Here is a 16639-nt window from a genome sequence, read left to right as displayed (position 1 = left end):
CTTTGAGTTTGACTGGTGCTTTGTCCAAGAGCCCACAGCTGAGTGGAGATTTGCTCTCCACATTCTCACAATGGAGATCTAATGGAGATTTAACTAATCCAAGTTAAGACTCAGCCCTTTTTTCCAATTGAGGAGTTAGGGTTCAGGCAACTGTAGTGTTAGTCTGGATATGCCATTTTCTACAGGGAGTATACAGGGCTGGTGTTTATATGGCCTATATTTTATAATGGATAAAATGTGTTTCCATTTTGACATAAGAGATGTATACTGTGCTAAGATGGAAATTACACTGTTGACTGGAGACGTGGAGAGGAGTTTGTGCTATTAAAAAAAATCCATAGCTGTGTATTCCACTGATACTCACAGCATGAAATGAATCCTGTGTTGGCAGATCTGCTTTTTGTTTTTTAAGATAATCTTTAAAAATACCTATAGAACCAAAAAGGGGGGAAGGGATTGACAGAACTAATATTACTAATAAAAACTCATAAGTGGCAGGGGGGAAAAAATCAAGAGTTACAACATAAATTATAAAGGTGAATAATATAAGAAATGTTAGATTTTACCTGTGTAGGAATCAATTATTAGATGTTTTGATTGTTTTATCACACGTTTGTTTTCCATCCTGGTCTCCTTTGGGAGAATGGACAGGATATTAATGTAATAGCAATATTAGTAGTAGTAGTAGTAGTAGTAGTAGTAGTAGTAGTAGTAATTGATAGAAGCATCTAGAACAGAACCAATAATTGCATTTGAACGAAAATACAAAACTGTATTTTACCCTGACATTTTTTGTTCAAATTATATCAACAGAGACCATTTTTTATCAAATCTTGCAGCAGCAAATAAATTAAATAACAGTTCTAAAGCAGCAGTTTCAAGCCATCCTCTTAAATATCCCTAAAGAATTATCTTTGGATTTAGCAAGGTGCTATAAACTGCATTTTATTTCATTCTGTCTAGAACTGTGCTCTGAAATTTTATTTGGTACAGGCAGTAACAAAAAATATGCATAAAATCTGCCTTAACAGAGCTCTCAACAGTTGTTAACACTGGACAGGTTTTAAATAATCTCTGTGGTTTCTCTGATAAGGTATCTTGAAATAATTTTCTTTCATGTCGCCTCTTACCAATCTGATAATGACACTGTCCCAAAAGGTTCAATCTTTCCCCCATTATTTATTGTTGTTTTTATTGTTGCTGTCTTTTGTATACAACTTTTGTGGGGGGGGGGAATACCACAGTTGTTCACATATTACAACCCTCAAATACAGCAATGACAGCAGATAGGATGAAACTCACTCAAAGCGGAAATAGGCTTGCCATACGTCCGGAAAATTACTGACATGTCCTGGTTTTTGAGTGTAAAAATGGCATTGGGGGAATTTTGCTGAATTGGCTATACTGTATGTCAATGTGATAGGAAAAGCAACGGAAACAGCTCAAACAATTTAAAATCAGTATTTTTGGGTTAGGTTTCCCCAAGAAGCTCAACAATCTGGGTTTGTTCCCCCAAAAAAGAGCTTAATTTTGGAGTCGGGATTTTGCTTTTTGAAATATGGCAACCCTAGTTGAAATATATGTTGAGAGTGGGGTCTGTTTTGGCTGCATAAAATTGCAGATTGGGTCACGTACAATGCCAAACATGAGGGACCTTCCTGTTCATTGTTTGACACCAGGCTACAAATCCAGATTGGCTTGGCTTGATGGTTTGCTCATGAAATTCTTTCATGGCCCATCAAAGCACTTTATAAGACTCATGAACTGATTTCTCCTCTCCCCCAAGCAGTCAGAGGCCCAGAGTTCTTCCAAATTGAGGCCTCCTGTCGCTTGTTTTAACCTCTCTTTCTACAACACTGAACTGCTCTAACCAAGTGTGATGGGAGGGGTGCAATCCAAGGCTTCATTCTGCGTCCATGAAACAGATTGTGATTGTGTAAAAGCATGATGGCATTCTAGCATAATTCCCATTCCAAGGTTCCTCTTGGATTCTGACCAGTATTTCTACTGCTAAGTCTGTTTTGAACTCCTCTTTATAGCGTTAGGTTGTATGAGTAGGAAGAGAATTAAAACTACATCCCATCTCTTGCTCCTTGCCTGTGTTTATTTGGTAATGTGACAAACCCATACATTTGTGCACAAGTGAAGCAATCTCTTTGCATTTATTCACTATGTTCCAGCCGATCACAACCCATTTTTAAGATTGTGCTCCTGCTAACATGTGTTGTAGAACACGGCACAATCAAAAAGGACCTGTGTAGCCCTTCCATGTAGTTTGATTAACTAATCAAAAACTGATTAGCACCTTTGTTCATGGGGGATGCTGATTAATCAATTACTATTGATTGTAAGCATGGCTTTGTTCTCTGGCAAAGGGATGCCTAGAGAAGCAGCCAATAAAAATTGAGCACCTGTCATAGCGATTAAATTTATTAAAACAAAATACATTATTTTTTATGAAGCTATCTTGAAATGGGTCACTGAAGGGGAACATATTGATTGAGGAAGGATGAACTTCTTGAATTTCGCTCACTTAAATTAGAGACCAAATTCAATTATAATGCAAGACAAACAGGTTAACACCAGCTTTAAATAGCCCATCAATAAATTAGAATAGGTGCAGTACACTTAACGCTAAACTAGGGCAATGAATAATATTGTCTGTCCCTGGCTCTTCCAGGCCTTGGTTTTAACCTTTCTGGATTATTATGGGCATAAACATGGCCTGCATTTCTCAGGTAGAGACACCAGCCCTTCTGCCACTTTGCATGGCATGTCTTTACACAGTGAATCCGATTCACTTGACCGGACCTGGGTGCCGTTTGAAGCTCTCACATGCCTGCTCAATATCACAGCCTCCTATGTCAGTGTAAGGCAGCCTTTCTCTGTGGGTCCCCAGATGTTGTTGAACTACAACTCCCATCACCCCTAGCTAGCAAGGCCAGAGCTCAGGGATGATGGGAGTTGTAGTCCAACAACATCTGGGAACACACAGGTTGAGAACCGCTGGAGGCCTTCTCCAAATTTAATGGATTGGGCTGTGATTTAATGTGCATGTTTCCATAACTGTTAGTGCTGGAGAAACAAAAGCTTACTCCACACGCCCTTTCTCTTTGTGGCTTGTGCTGATCTCCACCCAAAACCCAGCTCCTTGTTGTGCACCTCCCATTCCTTTCAAAGGCGATTCGTGTTCTTGCAAAAAGCAAGTTGTGTTGCTCTGCTTGCAAATTAGCCAGAGATAGCTTTGCTGTATGGCTATTTACGCTGAACAGTGAGGTTGAATAACTAAATGCTGTGCCCTTTAGCTATTGTGTGTGGGGGGGATAATTATCTAGGGATTTTGGCAGGGTGGGCTCAGGATTATCATAGAATTACAGAGTTGGAAGGAACCCCAAGGATCATCTAGTCAAACTCCCTACAATGCAAGAATATGCAGCATTCCCATATGGGGATCGGACTTCCAACCTTGGAGTTCTTAATTTATGATGTCCAAAGTGGGCTTTCCAAGAGGAGTTCCCAGGGGAGACAAGTCCTCATAGGACATCTGGTCCAGCATATCAACCTTTATGGTGTGTGGTTTCACAGGTAAATTCAGTTCCAATATAGGCAAAAGCTAATGTCAAGGTCCTTGAACCAAAGCTTGATTTCCATGGCTTCCCTTAGAAATGTTGAAATAAAACACCTTCTCCACGGTGATGTCTAAAGATAAATCACCTGGCAGCATTAAGCAAAGCATGTATAGATGCACACGGGTATGTGTACGTATGTGGTGGAATCATCATAGTATTAAAAATTCATTCCCCTTTAGAAATGGTGGAGCTGTTAAAACTTATGTAGGAGGGAGCCTTAAATCGAAATGTGCCGAAATTAACAGTCATGCTGAGCCCACACAGAAGAGATCTATCAGCCCTTTGGTTTTATAGCGAAAATGTGCACGGCAGAAAATTCAGGCTTGCTAGTATAGCATTGCCCCCCCCCCCCCAATAGAGTGTTTTATTACCTTTGTCTACATAACTTAGTCACACACACACAAAAGTTAAACAAGGAGCAAGAAAACAAGACCCCGTGGAGCAAATGTGTTAAATCATAGCAATAAAGCATCCTGTGTCTGGAGTTCCTTAAGTACTTTTCTTCTATTGTGCCCCAGGTATTAAAAAACAGAAGCTTCAATGTATTGAGTACCCTGCTGCCAGAGCTGGAGCAGCCCACAAAGAAGGAAGTTGAAAATGATTGAAAAGTTCAGACTTCAGAGGAAGGCTTTGACCCAGCCGCTGAGCTCAGCAGCTGCCGGCCCATCTAGCCTGTGCTTTCTAACTTATGCATGAATGATCTAGACTTGGGGTGAGCAGGGAGGTAGCCAAGTTTTACTGGTGATTGTTCAGGGGGGCAAAAACAAGAAGGGATTTTGAGGAGATCCAAAAGGATCTCTCCGAAGCGGGTCAATGGGCAGTAAAATAGCAATTGCTCTTCAGTGCAAGCAAGTCTAAAGTGATGCCCATTGAGGCAAAAAATACCCTAATTTCACACACATGCTCACGGGGTCTGAATTGGCCCTGACTGACTAGGAATGAGACATTGGGGTCATAGTTGATAGCTGTTGGCTGCTGTGAAAAGGGTGGCTTCCATGTTAGGGATCATTAGGAAAGGAATTGAAAATAAAACTGCTGGTATCATAATGCTATTCTACAAATCTGTGGTGCACCCATGCTTGGAATACTATGTACAGTTCTGGTTGCCACTCCTGAGAAAGGATATTGAAGAGCTGGAAGAGGCTCAGGAAAGGACAGCAAAAATGATAACTGGAATGAAGCAACCCCCCTACGAGGAAAGCTTACAACATTTGGGGCTTTTTAGTGCAGAGAAAAGGCAAGCAAGAGGTGTGTATGATGATGCAGGGCATGGCAAAATTGGATTTCATGATGCTTAATCCAATGAAAATGGATGGTGGAAGATTCTGGACAGACATTAGAAAGTACTTATTTAGACAGCACATCATTAAAATGTAGAATTAGCTTCAACCAGATATAGTGGCAGCTTTAAAAGAAGACATTGAGGATAGAACTATCAATGGCTATTAGTCACAGTGGCTAAGTTCTCTGTCCAGTGTTGGCTGTAATGGGCTTCTGAATACCACTTGGTGAGAATCACAGATGAGATGAGTGATGCTGCACTCAGGTCCCGCTCTGTGGGCTTCCCACAAACATGTGGTTGGCTGTTGTGAGAGTAGGATGCTGCACTAGATAGATGCGGTCCAACAGGGCTCTTGTATGCTTATCCCACCACAATAAATACCCATTTCAGAAAGCGCTGGCTCTCTGAGGCCCATGTTCGATCTGCATGCCTTCGACTCCAGAGGGAACAAGAGCATTGAAACTTCATGTTGCATGACCCCCGCCAAGCCTGAAGCTTCCTTGGGAAGCACTTTGCGTAATGGCTACTCTAGTCCTGTTCCCAAGGAAGATGCAAGTGTGAGGTTGTTCTCCATAATAGGCCATTAAAGCCCACTCCAAAGCTTCATTCGCTCTCTATTTTTTTGTATGTTATGTAATATTTTTATTTAGGTCAAGTCCCAGTCAGGCAGATTTGATGCGTATCTTAACAAAGTTGACATATAATCTGTTAGGATGTCTGCATCATTTGGAGCTTGCATAGGTAACTTCAAAACAGTTTGTTCTAAGCATCAAGTGTCTCTTTTACGCAGGGTAATTGCCAGAATTTTATTTGCTAAAATATTGGGAAACCAAGTAAAATTGCATGGCTAAATAAGATTAGGAACAGCTAATTTTCATTTAACTGCTTTTCAAATATCAACACTTACACCAGACCTGGAGATCTGATTTTACACATCACACATGAATAAACTGTCAATGTCCCAAGTCAAATCAATATGCTATGAATTTATGGTGAATGTTGCTTCCTTCTGTATATATTTGGGGAAATGGATGTATGAATTCTCTTTTTTAATTGAAGTGCCATTTAGTTTTAATGTTTTTTCCCTCTCTCTCTCTCTGAAAGCCTAACATCCTGTCAATCCACATTTTTTGAGAATGCCAGGCTTGTGTTGGGCTCTCATTGGCAGGAGATAAATTCACTTATTTGAAGCATTTCTAGGGCAAATATAAAAGCAGCAGATAGGGTGCAAGTGTTTAAGGCAGGAATTTGCAAACTTCGTTGCAGTGAGTCAGACTCAAAAGCACTCCTCTCATAGAAGCCAGTCAGGCCCACAAGCAGGACATGAGCACAGCAACACTCTCCCCACTTGTGATTTCCAGGAACTGGTTTTCAGAGGTGCATTGCTCCAACAGTGCAGGTAACACTTCTGCAGTTGTGCTATTGCAATGGGGGGGGGGATCCTCTTTTGAGGAGGAGCAGCACTGAGTCTTGTTGCCAACACTGTACAGGCACTTCTGCTGGTATCATGACCACTTGCAGTACAGTGGTACCTCGGGTTACATACGCTTCAGGTTACAGACTCCGTTAATCCAGAAATATTGCTTCAAATTAAGAACTTTGCTTCAGGATGAGAACAGAAATTGTGCTCCGGCGGTGCGGCAGCAGCAGGAGGCCCCATTAGCTAAAGTGGTGCTTCAGGTTAAGAACAGTTTCAGGTTAAGTACAGACCTCCGGAACAAATTAAGTACTTAACCCGAGGTACCACTGTACTGGCCAGTGTTCAGACTACAGCAGCAAAGGTAGGGGGTCTCAGTGAAATCTACATTCCCCCCCCCCCACCCAACGCCCATTCATTCTAGCCAAATCATTCCCAGCCTAGTAGATCTTTTTAAAAAAACAAAACAGTGCAGTTACAGGATCTTCAGAACAGTTACGGGGCGAGTGAGCCTGCTCTGCCCCCTGTAATTTGAGCACCTGTACTACTTGACCCTATGCATTTGGGAGCCAGCCTGCTTCCGCAGTTCCATTTCTCCTTCGCCCACCTTTCCAGAGGCTCCTTGGAGGAAAGGCCAGCGTGCCCCAATGTATATTAACATCTTAATGGAAAAGCTGTACATGTATATACGTTTACTGCTCTCTCTGACAAGAGGGAATTACATGTCAGAAGGATTTGTAGCATCTGTAATTGAATTGCTGCTGAGAAAAGCAAATCTTAAGGAAGAATAACACATTAGGATTAGCAAATAATGTGGCGTTTTGTCAGAGCCTGCCATCTAGCTTGTCCCTCTTCAGTACTGTACCGGTGACTCCCCCCCCCCCCCCGCTTCACTCTTTAACTAAAGAGACAATGTTAACTGGGGCAACCATTTCAGCTGACACTTACTTTTAAGGTCAATATTTGTTTGCAAAGCAAATCCGTCATACCCCCACCCCCACCACTGGTTCTGGCACAGGTCGATAGTCAATGACACACACACACACACACACACACACACACACACACACATACACACATATTGCATATGCACACACAAACACATGATGGGCTGAGTTGGTGCATGCTTTAACATCTAATGGTCACTTTGTGTTTGTTGTTACAATTAGCCGTTAACTTTGCACGCAGAATTTCTGCAAAGCAAAAAGATTATCTCCGCCAGCAGAGAACTCTGCACTATGCTGTCCTTTGCGTGTCTCTTAATTTCATGTCCTGCTTCACACGTGTCATTTCTGCAGGGCTGCTGTACGTCTGGGTTTTTAGATTGTAACTTTTTAAATTGCCAGCTCGATAAGCAGATAAATCTCTATTTCAGCTGGGGATACTTTTTTTTTTTTTGCACTTGGAAGACTTCAAAGGAAAAGTGTTACATAAAGAAGTGAAAACGCCTGATCTAATATCTTGTGACACTTTGAAATAAAAAAAAAATTGATTTGCCTCCAGAAGCATCTAAAAATAGCAAGGCTCATTCCAGTATTGCACCCCAGCCAGCAGAGACCACCAGCTGGTAGCACAGTGTGTTTTTTGTGTTTTATTTTTTTAGCTTTTCAGAAATCACTCGGGTATACGAAGTCAAATCTAATCTTTGCATTTTCCTTCTTTCTTTTTTTTTAAAAAATCTAAATCGCAAACATAAAATGTCCCTGAGGCTTTTGCTTTTCTCCTAAAAATGGATAACCAACCAAAATGCGCTTAGAGACTGCAGGGAAGTAGAAGTCTAAGAAGAGATGCAAGGTGGGTGCTTTTCTGCAGATGTGGCATCTCTTCTCCAGCTTCCAGGGCCCCAGAGAGGTGGTTTGCGGAAGAGGATGTGGAAGCGTCACTAAAGAATCAGACAACTGGACCACTTCTGTTTGCAACAAAGTTTTCCTGCAGTATGAATCTCCCACCATTAAGGTCAACAAGCCATAGACCACCACCTCTGCTATATACGTAGATTGAGTTTTCCTGCTCTCCTTTAATTACAGGAGATCTAAGAGTGCCTTTGAACCGTCTGAAAAAAGCAAGCAAATGACAGAGTGGCCTGTGGATGAGACCAGAGTTGGAATTGGTATCAGACCCTTGTGCCCTTCAAAGAGTGAAGAAGTCTTCTGTCTTCAGGGCAGAGACTGTTGTAAAGGCACAAGTAAGGGGTCGATGTCCAGGGATCCTTCCCTAGGATGCAGTTCAGAAGTGGGGGCATTCAGACTGAAATGAAACTGAAATATTGATCGATGTTAGCAAGCTTTCCGTAGAATAACACCTGCAAACTGACTTGAAAAGGAATGGCTCCCCTCGTTTGATGATCTAATAGAGGAAGCATGGGCTTGTTATCCTTTAAGGTGAGGAAGGCACTCTTGACTGTCTTCCACAGGTGCAATGCTCATTGGCTTGCAAGCACCAAGCATCCTCTACACACTGTAGTTAATTTTTAATTAACATGTACCCTCAAAGACGGGATACTTAGCCATGCACAAAATAAAATAAACTCGGAGCGTGCACTCTGCAAAGCTTCTGTTTTCGTAGAAATAATTAAGAAAAATGTGAGTGCAGATCCCAGCGGAAGGAATCGCATTTAATAAACTCGGCTGGCCAAAAGCGTGTGGTAAGCGGCACACGGGCTTCTTTGGGGAAGAACAGGCTAGATGAGGAGCTACTGCTGTTGACTTAATTGCAAATTGAACAGCAGCCACAAGAGCTTGGCAAGTGAGTGACATTGACACAATATTTCAGTTGGTCTGTTGCGGGACAGATGCTCAACTGGCGTAAATCAACCGAATGCCAGAAACTGTCACTTCAGCTGCGCCGGGTGTATATCAGCTGCAGTGCCCGTAGTTTTGTTGTCCCCCCCCCCATGTGTGTCCCATCTGCAGTGGACAACCTTGGCAGAAAAGGATGTGTTCTCTCCAGGCACTGTGCAAAGAGCCTTGTATTGTTTCCCCTAACATCACTCAAGATAATCCTAATGTCAGAAGGGTCTCTAAACAATGCTTCTATGTATTCTGTAGAGGGCTTTAGAATTGGTGGGAGCAACCACAGAAATAAAAACCTTTTAAGGTTGGGGACATAGACCCATTGAGAGACCTGCAACTTCCCAGCTGGCAGGTCAGGGGTTGAATTTTTTGCCTGTGTGCTCCTCCCTCTGCCCTGCTTGTACCATTTCCCGGGAAATTTTGGTGACTCCACCTGAAAAGCCATGGGGACAGGACAGGCAGAACCAGATCTTACCAGAATGTGATAGCATCTTTAATTTCACACGGATTTAGACCTTCCCTTGGTAGCTCAGTAGCATATAACAGTTATGATAAGATGCTGCCAACTGAGTCAAGCTGTGATCACAGAGACACTGGGAATGTGATTGCTGATCAAGCAACACGATAAGCCCGTTAAATGTGGGAAGCATTCAAATATCTTTCTCATTTAAATATCCATGCGCAAATTTTTAAAATAAATGTTTCCTTACTCCGGATCCTGGTATTATGGAAGAACTGCATTTTCCCTTGTGATCTGAAGCGATTTGGCCATTTGGGATTTGTTCATTCTCCTCCTTGAGAAACTTGTTCTTAAGAGCTGTCCTACTGAGGCAAATTTTTCTCGCTCTGCCTCTGGGCCACATTTCGACCCTGCATAAACACTGCTCCCCCGGAAACGAGAGATAATCTGGAGCATCCTCTTCTTACTGTATATTAAGAGATGCCTTATGCAGTGTATCTGCCATTTGCAGGAGATGGTCATGCAAACTAGTTTGCATCCTCTCCATGATTCGCCTTTTGGGCTTCCCTGGGGAATGGAGTCTTGGGACCTTAGTTAAACATCCGGCAGGCAAGTAACACAAGAGCTGTCCCCAAAGCATGTCTGCTTAGCTGTGGGAGAAACTCGTAATGCAGAGCTGAACTCATAGGGTACATTGCCAAAGAGCACTTTTACCTTGCTCCCATCAGAGCAGTGGTTGTGGTCATGGTCCTGTTTTTTTGGACTTGCAAGCTTGCCAGATGCTCATCCTCCATCGACAGTGCGCAGGGCCCTTCGGTTGCACGCTAACCATGTGTGGTGGACTGCTGCTGACCTTAGCCCACTTCTCGATGCCCCGATGTGAACCTCGGTTTTTCCTCTTTGCGGTTTGAAAGGTGGCGGCGGCGGCAGCAGCGAGGACTGCTCTGAAGGACCCTTCTCCTAATTGAAACTGTTTTTAATTAAACCGTTTTACAGCGCTCTCAGTCACGAGTTATTTACTTACATCCTTTGGTGCTTAATCTTGGAGGAGAATTGGAAATATCAATGGGAAGCATAAATTCCCAGCCCCTGCTGCAAGCATTGTATCAGGTCTCGCCTCCAAAGAGCACCATTACCTTTAGCTGTCACGGATCTGTACACTTGATCGATAAACTTCAAATATTATTAGAGGTGGAGGCTTCAGAGATTGACTCTGTTCTTTGGAGAGAGGCTGAGATAAATCTTTCTTGAAAAATTGACTGGAATTTGCACACTCGCTCTTCCTGGTGAAACGCATTTCTCTTAGGTGCCTGGGCAGCTGCAGGGGGTGGAGGGGCAGATTTATTGGCTGTATGCTTCTTGTAGTGAAAGATTTAAATGGTAAATCCTTCACATATGACTTCACAAATCATGTAAAGTTAAAAGAATTTTACCGTTTCTGTTGCTGCTGCTGTGCTTAAATTGTAAGGGATGGCCAGTAAATCATTTTAATGGAGGTGTCACAGTTGAACTCAATAAAAAAAGGGGGGCGGCGACAATGGTTTTAGCTTCCATTCCAAAATGTTAATGTATTAATCAACGAGAGAATAATTGTTTTTTACTACATTATAAATCTCGGTTGCCATTGGAATTGCAGCCAGGGCTGTTGTAGCTGCATTCTTAAATTAAAATTGTTTACATTGCTATACATTAATTTTACACAGCCATCGCTCATTCTGGGTTCGTTGTGGGATTTCTCCCCAGCCGCGCAAGTCCTTCCTCCTCTCCAGGTGGAGGGAGGGAGGGAGCAGCAGCTTATAAAAACAAATTAATTGTGTGGCAAGTTGTTAAATAAATAAAATAAAGAAGCATGTCATGATTGCTTGCTATCTTCATTTCAGAGAAATCTTGCGGCGGGGATCAACAACCACAGAATTTGAAATTATCAGGCTAAGCTTCGAAAGTGTTTTCTCCTTGAGTCAGACAGCAGTTTGAGAACAGGGTCCCCCTTTTTCCTTTCCGTCCCCCTTTTTTTTTTGCATGCACAGTTTGGCTGTGTAAATGGTTATCTGAGATGACATCATCTGGGTTAAGTGCTGGGGACATCAGCGTGGAAGTTTTTGCAACAACAACAAAAACGATTCAGGGCTCCATGTGCTTCCTTCCTCTCCCCTTGCCCCAGCTTTGCCCATCTTGACTTGCCCCACTGCATATGGAAATGTCTCTTATTGCTGCTCTGGGTGAGCCGACTAGGCTGGGTTGCTTGTTCTTCTGCCTGAGCTGACTTGCCTGGGTACTCCTATTTTCCCCCCTTGTTAAAAAACAAAAAGCCACACACACTCACATAAAAACTCACATAAAGTGGAGGAGGGTTGTCCTGATTTGCAAGTGGCAATTATTATGGATATTAATACTTACTGTTTTCTAATTGTGGCAGATTCTCGAGCAGGTGAGGAAAGTGCCATCACCGCTGTGGACCATGCCGTGATCGGTGGAGTCGTGGCTGTGGTGGTCTTTGCGATGCTCTGTCTCCTTATCATTCTGGGACGATACTTTGCAAGACACAAAGGTAAATCGGCAAGAGTAGGGCTTAACTGAACTCCCCCCCACCCTACAAAAATGGAGAGGAGGAGTCTATATGCACCTCATAGCCATCACCTGTTGAGAGTTTTACATGCGAGAGAACGAGCCGCTTGGTGCCTGTTTGCAGCTCCTGCTTTCCCTAATCTGTCACTTGGCTGCCATTTTTTAAAAGGTGGCTCTTCCTGAGAAAGTCCAGCCATACAGGAATCGCACAAGTTCAAATCAGAGTGAAGAACCAGGAACCAGTGCTCTCATTCTCTGTATGGGATTGTCAGGAAGCCCAGGCAGATGACTTCACAAAGTTCAGAAGGAGGAGGCAGTGCCCTCACTCTGATTTGAACATGTTGTGCATTTGTTCCTTAGGTGCTCCTATGAATGTTAATGGGTGTTCGTTTCATGTGGACTGATTTTTTTTTTGCAAGATGTACCCTTGTTTTAGCTCGACAGGGGCTGTCTGCAACAGGAATGGGACCCAGGTTCCAATTCTGATCCATGCCATTCTTTTTTAAATACAAGAAATACATAGAGTTACCAAACTGGACATGCAAGTGTTACTTCTCTAGCAAAATGAAAATTTGAGAGCATTTGGAGGGCTATTGGATATGGAGAAAAGAGGACAACCCTCCACCCATGGCAACCATGCACCTCTCAAAGGCACAAAGAACCCTTTGCAATTGATGGGATTTGCAAGTATCCAATTCCATAACCTGTTTTGTTTTGATGCTTATTGCAGTTATCCCAGTTTGCCATCCTTCAGCGGCAGGGTGCATGGATACAGAGGGCTCTTAAAACAGTGGCAAGGCACATGCTCTGCATGCAAGAGATTCTGGATTCAATGCTCAGCATTTAAAGGGAACAGGCAGCAGTTTGAGGAAGAGACCTCTGCCTGGTGCTCTGCTGCCTACAAGTATATGCAATGCAGATAGCTGGTGCCACCACCATGGAGCCCCTGTCTCAGCCCCTGCCGTTGCTCCTCTCTTTGCAGGTACATACTTCACTCACGAAGCCAAAGGAGCTGACGATGCGGCCGACGCAGACACAGCTATAATCAATGCAGAGGGAGGACAGAACAACTCTGAAGAGAAGAAAGAGTACTTCATCTAGATCCGTCTTGATTTCCATGAGGTGTCCAACTGCGGACAGTTACTGGCCCTGTGTAGAAGATAAAGACTGTGATGTTGGAAGTTGCTACCAGCTTATGGTTTTGGTTTTTTTTTTAACTTTGTCTCTTTTCTGTCTTTTTCTTTCTTTTCCCTTCCAGTGCTGTTTATTTTTATTTCTTATTTTTTTTATTGAATGGTTGGCAAAGTGTGTGGGGAGCATCGAGGATTCCCTGTGTAATAGAGTTCTTTGTAAAGTACATTCTGCTGTTTGGCACCTCAGTTCCTTTGGGTTTTTAATTCTCGGGCTGAGTCCAACTTGGATTTAGTTTAGTTCCATCATTTGCAGAAAATTCTGTGCCTTGTTTTATTTCTTGTTTCGTTGGGAGGGGAGGGGTGGAGAGCAGATGGTTTCATATTCTTTATTTCTTCCTAGCTTCTCTTGGAATTGCCTGCTGGGATCCCTTGAAAGTAGACTTGGTTTCTTTCTTTTCTTTTAAGTGTTTTACCTTCATTTTTTTAAACTCCTGGGTTGTTTTTGGTTGTTGTTGTTGTTGTTTGAAACTGTGTCATCAAAGGAGAACCGGCACACCTTAGATTCCATCGTTTGAAATTCAGTGTATTCAATCATCCACCCTACTCCCTTGTCATGAGAGCTTGGAAGAACACACTTTTTAGGAGAATGGTTTGCAGCTGCCCAGGTTTCCAACGCAGCAAAGACTAGCCGAAATAGGCTGAAACGTCCGGAATATGCTCTGCTTTTCATTGAGACCCAGAACCATGCTGAGTTACCTGCAAGCAAAGTGGACCCTGGGAGAGAGCGGAGTCTGTTCTTTATTCTAGGTCTATAGACTGACTCCTCTTTGCTGGACATGCCCATATTGTCTGTACAGGAACAGGGTATTGAGTGCATTTCCCCGGTTCTCACCCTAAACAGCCGTGACAGATGAGGGCTGCTCCTTTCCTGCAAGTAGGCAAATTTGAGTTGTCGCAGAAGGGAAAGCGGGGAGGGAAGAAATGCGAAGTTCTGCTCTAATTATTTTCTGTTGCAAATGATCCCCACGCTGGCTCCCAATTGGCCTCGCATCGCTGTAATTTACAGGAAACAGGAAAAAGAGAAAACTTTGTGATGTGAAAGGAATACGAATCGGCCGACTTCTTTTTCTTCATTATTATGTTATCTGTCTTGGTTTGCCCCCTTCTTCCTCTCTTCTTCTCTTTTGTATCTTGCTAAAGAGGGCACAGAGGGTGAGGCGCTATGATTGCGGCCTGCAGGTACTGTACATTACAGGTATTGGTCATGCTGAGGTATCCGTCCACAGACTGTGTGGAACTTTTCATTCCTTCAGATTTGACTTCACAAAAGGCAGGCGGGAAGAGAAGAAAAGACGCCTTGTTTTCATGCTGGACTGCCCTGCATCTCTGTTCCAGAAAGGTCAGAGCAGAGGTGGAGAAATCAGCATGGAAGGTTTTTTTTTCCCCTTCCAGTTACTCAATCCAAACTCTTAAACGCTGAGTTTGTATGAGGAAATCAAGAATACATATATATATATATATATATATATATATATATATATATATATATATTCTTTATTTCCTTTTCCCTGACTCTGTACCTTCCAAACGCAGCCCCTGGCCTCCTTCCTCAGCCTTAAGAGCCATCTGCCAATAAATTACTGATCCTTGCATGATGGTAGTCATGGTGAAGAGATAACTAAAAATAAGTTTACCTTGTGAGTGTTGGAGATCTGAAGCCTCGGGAGGAAGAGAGCCAAGTCTGTGTGTCTGCCACTTCCTTTCCTTTCCTGGGGAGGGGGAAACATGGTACCCCACCCCCCCCTTGGGGATAATATGCTGCTTCTAAACCCTTTTACCAAAAGGAGAAAGCGACGTGTGATGTGAATCAGGATTTTTATTTTTTTTAATGAGGCACCAGATAAAGGGTTGGAATTAAGAAGAGGCTAGCTCATGAGGGAACCCCTCATTTCATTACGGAATTAAGGAATTTGAAGGATTAATTTTAGCGGCAGTCATGTTACGTACATGCAAAGTTTTATTAGGGGAGAATATCATCTCTAGATGTATTTTAAAAGGCTTTAAAAAATAGTTATATTTGTGGGTTTTAGGTTTGTTTAATTGTTGGCAGAGCCATTCAGATGCTACCTTTCAACACAAAATAAAACCCCTTTCCCCACTTCTTTTTCGTACAGTATTTTCCGTCCCCGCCCCCCCCTCCTTTAGAACCATGAAAACGCAATTGACCTCTTGCAAAGTTTTGTAACGTGCCCTTCTTGTTTCTCTGCCTTCTGTACTGCTTGAGACAACAGGTCAACCCTATGGAAGGGCAAAGACAGTGATTGAAAAATTGTGGGGGTGGGTTTTGGGGAGGGGGCTTTTTTCTACCCATTGATCACAGAACTGGCATACCGTTCCCTGAGCAGCTCATCTTTGTTTTGAAAAGTGTACAGTCGTGCAAGTGTTCCCAATGTAACTTTGACTTAATAATGTTGACATGTCTCAGGTTCATGTGTTTTGATTGGTGTTTTCCGTCTCAGGTAGATCGCGAAAAGTTTTTGGCCCCACACGTTGGAAGAGAACACAACGAGCAACCACAACAGGAACTGATGGGTTTTAGTTGTATATCAAGTTTTAAAGGGTTTTTACTTTTCTTTCCCCCCGCCCCCCTGCAAGTATACAGTGCACTGTTTGAAATGTATTGTTAAGTATTGATTTGTACAGGGTTAGATTACAAGGATTTTGTTAAGAGTGGAGAAAGAACAAACTTGTTTCCCGGGGGTTTGCAGCTTGGAGATTTTTCTTGGGCTTTGTGGTTGGGGAGTTTATTTTTTATAACATCAGCAACAGCAAAATAGGAATGTTGCCAAGAAAAATATGGGATGCATAACTGATGCCAAATAAGCTTGTTCTTTACTCACCGCCAGTGACATTTCGTTACTTCTGCCCCCTTAGGCCGATTCTGTTTTAAGGTGTCCATGGACAATGTTGCAGTGTAAGAAAACGCATATTCATATCTTCCCATTCACATTTTGTATTGGTTCATGTATACCATTTTTACAAAGAAAAAGAAGTACTATAAAGTATCTGTCTTCTTAATAAAAACAAATTAATGTTACAAAACTACTTTTCTGTCTCGTTTTGCACTCTTTTGCGGCAGCATCTACAAGGGATGCTCCTAAGTAGGAGGCAGGCTGCCATGTCCCCAGCCCTGTTTTGGGAGCCCCACCAGACACCAACCATGTTTGTGTGCTCACCAGTCCTCCATCCCAAAACACACAACTTGGCGTCTCAGCTTTTCTTAAACTATCTGTGCCAGTCGCAAGTGCTTCTCTGAGGTCTGCCATGGCTCCCATTCGTAAGCTGCTTACTGTGTGATGCA

General features: G+C 42.8%; 1 protein-coding gene across 6 annotated transcripts in view; it reads left to right on the top strand.

Moving 5' to 3' along the window:
• Positions 1-16383, top strand: part of CADM1 (cell adhesion molecule 1) — a 285697-nt gene extending 269314 nt beyond the window's left edge. For all 6 annotated transcript variants that reach the window (XM_083588750.1, XM_083588746.1, XM_083588745.1 and 3 more), the window contains 2 exons: positions 11997-12128; positions 13128-16383. In XM_083588750.1, coding sequence (XP_083444876.1) covers positions 11997-12128; positions 13128-13246 — 251 coding nt within the window. In that variant the 3' untranslated portion in view covers positions 13247-16383. The remainder of the gene's footprint in view (positions 1-11996; positions 12129-13127) is intronic.
• The last annotated feature ends 256 nt before the right edge of the window (positions 16384-16639 follow it).

The sequence above is a fragment of the Podarcis filfolensis genome (genome assembly GCF_964270895.1).
Source record: "Podarcis filfolensis genome assembly, chromosome: 15".
Classification (NCBI taxonomy): Eukaryota; Metazoa; Chordata; class Lepidosauria; order Squamata; family Lacertidae; genus Podarcis; species Podarcis filfolensis.
Note: the sequence above shows the minus strand (reverse complement) of the source record. Positions and strands in the feature narration are given on the sequence as shown.